Genomic DNA, 4,912 nt, shown 5'->3' on the forward strand with positions numbered 1-4,912 from the left:
AGATTTTCAACTTCGGAAAATGGTTGGTAATCAAGTGCAATAAACTCCATTATTTTTCTAGTTAAGCCGTTACTTTTTTCCTGGTTCATATAAGCTAGCAGAGGAGGTTGACTTGTCTCAGTGCTAGCTGTACCTTAGTGTTTACCTTTAGCCCCTGAGTGTTGGCCTTTGCTAGCTTCGTCAAACTTTGCAAACTCCGCCAAGTGATGTTGTTTTAAGTGTCGGATGAGATTGGTTGTGCCAAAAGTATTTGGTGTCGTCCCTCCACACCCAACTTTGTCCTTGCAGGTGTTGCATATTGCATACTTATTGTCTTCCTCACTCACGCTGAAGAATTTCCATACAGCTGACATGTTGTAATCTGCGAGGTCTACTCTACTACATGTGCGTGTACGTGTGGTGCTGATGCTGCACGATGTTGATCATGCGGTGCGCGAGTGCATTAAGACCGGCATAAAATCAGCATATCTCTGATTGATGGTCATGGCCGTTCACGAGAAAATCGGCCAATTCTGGTCACCGGCCGATCAATCGGTGCATCCCTAATATATATTCCATTCTTCATTTTCCATGGTGACAACTGTGGGTTTGGGGCTGGACTGTAAGGTTCTGTGCAGCAGGTGTAACAGGCGTGATGTGTTTCAGGTATTTCCTCCACGGTGTGTGCAGGGAGGGCAGCCGCTGCCTCTTCTCTCACGACCCGACCAACAGCAAACCCTCCACCATCTGCAAGTTCTACCAGAGAGGAGTGTGTGCCTACGGAGAGCGCTGCAGGTAACTCACCTGACAGACGGGTAACACTGGCCTGACAGACGGGTAACACCAGTAACACCACCTTTGTTTCCTGTCAACAGGTATGACCACATCAAATCTTCATCCAGAGGAGGAGGGGGAGGAGCTTCAGAGGATCAGGCAGGTGTAGGAGGAGCTGTGGGCGGGGCTTCATATAGAGGTGGAGTGAAGAAGACGCTGGTCCTCAGAGAAAGAGGTGAGTGACTGCTCACGCTCAGAACCAGAACCTCAGAACCTGGATGTAGTTTAACACCTGGATGTGACGACACCGCTCAGCCTTTCGAACAGTTTCCAGTAATCAGATTACTGGAGTAAATACGTCCTCCAGTTACCTGCTCAGTGTCTAAAACAGATCATTGACACACACACACCTGTTTAATGATGCCATCAAGAATAACTCACCTGAAATGCCTGTCAGTCTGTTCACCTGTCTCCCTCACGCCTGTCTCTGTCTCACCTGTCTGTCTCTGTCTCACCTGTCTGTCTCTCAATGCTGGCTGTAGACAGTATGTACGGGGGTCCAGCAGACAGTTTGGGGTCAGAGGTCTTGGCAGCAGCGGCGGCGGCTCCTCATTCTTACGTGGACGCCATCAGGACGGGTCTGGACGCCTCAGTACAGGAACAAGGTCAGATACAGAAATACTTCCCCTGATTGGCTGGTAGTTGACTGTGATGTCATCAGTAGTGCATGATGAGGTGTTTATGGACAGATTTATGTGTTTTTTGATATTTACCTGTGCTTTCTGCAGCCCCTCCCCTAGTGGGCGGGGCCTACCAGGACCTCCCCCAGCTGTGTCCGTACGCCGCTGCCGGACACTGTTACTATGAAGACAACTGTACGTATCTCCATGGCGACCTGTGTGAGGTGTGTGGGCTGCAGGTGCTCCACCCCCACAACTCAGAGCAGAGGAGAGCACACGAGAAGGTGAGTCCAGTGTAGTTTAATGGAGGTAAAGGAGCAGTCGGCAGGTTCTCCTCAGGTTCTCCTCAGGTTCCTCTCTACGGCTCACTGGCATCACCCGCAGATTCCACCAGATATGTGTCTGCTGCGTTACGGCTGCGTTGCGGCTGCGTTGCGGCTGCGTTGCGGCTCCGCCACGGCAGCGGAGCTGATCGGTTTCACTCTAGTCTATGTGTTAACTTCCACCAGGTCCGCTGCGCTGCGTGTCTGCTGCGTCCCAGCTCCGGCAGTCCGCAGCCTGTGGAGCAGATACGCAGGACTTCTATTTCTGGCGGATGCCGCAGACTCAAAACGCAGCTGGTGGGGGTTGCTGGATGAGGATGACGGAGCAAAACCGTACCGGAGCCGTAACACAGCAGAAAAATATCCAGTTGAATCTCGGGGTCAGTCATCAATCTCACATCACATTTACCTGCTGACTCCCAGCTGATCAAGAGTCAGACCAACAGGTGAAGCTCCAGCAGCCCAACAGAACTGTTCACAGGTTCAGTCCTGAAGGATGCTCCAACCAGAAGGTCAGGATGAGTGGACAGGTGAGGGCTCAATCCATCAGTCAGGTGACAAAGAGGAGACATCAGCAGACTGGAGGACGTCAACACCACCAGCACTGAAGATATGTGGCAGGAGTTCCAGAACATCACAGACTCCTCCAGAGAACCGGACCGTGTCACTGGACTCGTGCTGAGAGTGAATATGAATAAAGCTGCTGGTCCAGATAAATAAATATATGCAGACTGTTTCCTCCAGACATCATCGCTGCACCATCCTGATCAAGTGTGAGAAGAACTGCTTCTCCAGCACATAAAGACAACATCCCTGCCAGCCTGGACCCTCACCAGTACGCTTTCAGAACCAACAGATCCACAGAGGATCCACTGCCCTCCGCTCCGTCTTCACACAGCTGCATCAGAATGTTTCTGTCCTCAACACACCAACAACACAGAGTCTCTTGTGAGACTTAACTTAAATGTTGTAAAACGACTTTTAACATCAGTTCAGTTTATAAACTGGATCCAACAGAACATTTTCAGAACAGTGTTCAGATGTACTGTCGGTTCTTCATGACCCAGAACATGACGGTGACAGCTGGACGAAGAGCACTCGATCAGATTAACACCTACAAAAGGCTGATCACTAATCATACCTGTCTGTCTGTCTCTCTGTCTGTCTGTCTGCAGATGTGTCTGCTGGCCTTTGAGGCTGACATGGAGAAGGCGTTTGCAGCCCAGCTGAGTCAGGACAAGGTGGGTTCAGCAGGTCACTGATCAGGTTGTCATGATGACAGTAACTGTTGTTGTTCAGGTGAGTTTTGTCTGTTGTTCAGGTGAGTTCTGTCTGTTGTTCAGGTGTGTTCCATCTGTATGGAGGTGGTGGTGCAGAAGTTGAACCCATCGGACCGCAGGTTCGGCATCCTGTCCTCCTGCTGTCACACCTTCTGTCTGTCCTGCATCCGTCAGTGGCGCTGCACCAGAAACTTCAGCAACAAGATCATCAAGTAAGAGTCTGCTCATACAGAACCGAGTCCATAATAGTCCAGAACAGTGCAGGACAAGGTCTGTGAGTCCAGGACAGTCCAAAACAGTGCAGGACAGGGTCTGTGAGTCCAGGACAGTCCAGAACAGTGCAGGACAGGGTCTGTGAGTCCAGGACAGTCCAGAACAGTGCAGGACAGAGTTTGCAGTGCAGGACAGGGTCGGTCAGTCCAGGACGGTGTCTGTGAGATCTCTGTGTCTCCCTCAGGTCGTGTCCAGAGTGTCGAGTCACCTCGGAGTTCGTCATCCCTTCGGTGTACTGGGTGGAGGACCAGGAGGACAAAGACCACCTCATAGAACTGTTCAAGTCTGGAGTCAGGTGAACGTCCTGTGTGTCACTGACACCTGAGCTCACGGCTACGAACAGAGGTCACACTGAGAGGACGATGCGTCCTGTTGTCCTCTGAGACTTCATTCACTGTTGTTTTCTGTCTCTGCAGTAAGAAGTCCTGTAAGTACTTCGATCAGGGTCGCGGTTCGTGTCCATTTGGAGGGAAATGTTTGTATCTTCACGCCTTCCCAGATGGAACCCGAGCAGAACCCGACCGGCCGCGGAAACAGCTGAGCTCCGAGGGAAACGTCCGGGTCAGAATCCACAGCTGCCATTGTGATTCAGAGTTGTAGTTCATCATCAGCTGCTGGGTTTTGTAGTTTCTTATCAGTGTTTCTGTTTGTTTCCATTAGTTCATGAACAGCGTCCGTCTGTGGGACTTCATCGAGGAGCGCGAGCAGCAGTCGGCTCCGCCCCTGCCGTCCCTGGATGATGACATCACAGAGCTGAGGGAGCTCTTCATGCAGATGTCAGGACCGAGCCACGACGAGCCGGACACCCCACCCAGTTCAGAGCAGTAGAGACCGGACAGGACCGGACTGGACCGAGGGATTCTGGGCGTGACGGCCATGGTTGAGGAGTCCATGAAATATTAAATCATGTGATCAGTCTGCAGATCTCTGCTGTGTTTCAGTCTGGATTATTGAAATCTTCTTGCCATTTTATTTATTGTGTAAATAAGTAAATACAGTGTGAAGTCGTTCAGTGTTGTCTTTCTTTCTTTGAATGTTTTCTGAGACAGCAGAAACGCTGTTCTTCCCCTCAGACCTGCCGGACCTGAACATTACAGAAACATTCAACATGAAACAAAACAAGAGGAAACCGTAAAAACATCCGTAGATTCATACAAACATACAAACTTAAATGATCTGAGATGTCCGAGAATACTGAGAAATCTCCACAAGTTAAAAATAATTTATTTCAACGGGATGAAAACATTATTTGTCTTAAATAAGATCCCATGGGGGAAACCAGAAGCTAACAGCTAGCTCACGTTAACTCCAGCAATAAAATATCCTTTAATTTCTCGTACACTGTAGTTTGTTAAATATTACGTGGACCTAAAATTGTCTGAAACATAAACTCTAATTTAAACTTTTGATGTTTGATCATAAGGAGCCGGTGACCTGTGTCACTTTGATTAATGTGTTAATGTTAAAGAAGCAACAAGACAACAAAGGTTTAAAAATAGCTGAGCTAACATGGAGACAAGCTAACGTCCTGTAGAAGTGAGACTGAAGAGAAACAAACAGACGAGAGTTAAAAACAGTGATGAAGACAGACTTCACTTCTCTG

General features: G+C 49.2%; 1 protein-coding gene across 1 annotated transcript in view; it reads left to right on the top strand.

Annotated features, from left to right (window-relative positions):
* LOC140998896 (E3 ubiquitin-protein ligase makorin-2) overlaps positions 1 to 4,321 on the top strand; it is a 10,871-nt gene extending 6,550 nt beyond the window's left edge. The window contains exons 2-10 of the mRNA XM_073469311.1: positions 646 to 774; positions 855 to 988; positions 1,296 to 1,418; positions 1,542 to 1,717; positions 2,932 to 2,997; positions 3,100 to 3,248; positions 3,494 to 3,604; positions 3,726 to 3,870; positions 3,970 to 4,321. Of these exons, the coding sequence (XP_073325412.1) occupies positions 646 to 774; positions 855 to 988; positions 1,296 to 1,418; positions 1,542 to 1,717; positions 2,932 to 2,997; positions 3,100 to 3,248; positions 3,494 to 3,604; positions 3,726 to 3,870; positions 3,970 to 4,137 (1,201 nt within the window). The 3' untranslated portion in view covers positions 4,138 to 4,321. The remainder of the gene's footprint in view (positions 1 to 645; positions 775 to 854; positions 989 to 1,295; positions 1,419 to 1,541; positions 1,718 to 2,931; positions 2,998 to 3,099; positions 3,249 to 3,493; positions 3,605 to 3,725; positions 3,871 to 3,969) is intronic.
* The last annotated feature ends 591 nt before the right edge of the window (positions 4,322 to 4,912 follow it).

The sequence above is a fragment of the Pagrus major genome, chromosome 6 (assembly GCF_040436345.1).
Source record: "Pagrus major chromosome 6, Pma_NU_1.0".
NCBI classification, from domain to species: domain Eukaryota; kingdom Metazoa; phylum Chordata; class Actinopteri; order Spariformes; family Sparidae; genus Pagrus; species Pagrus major.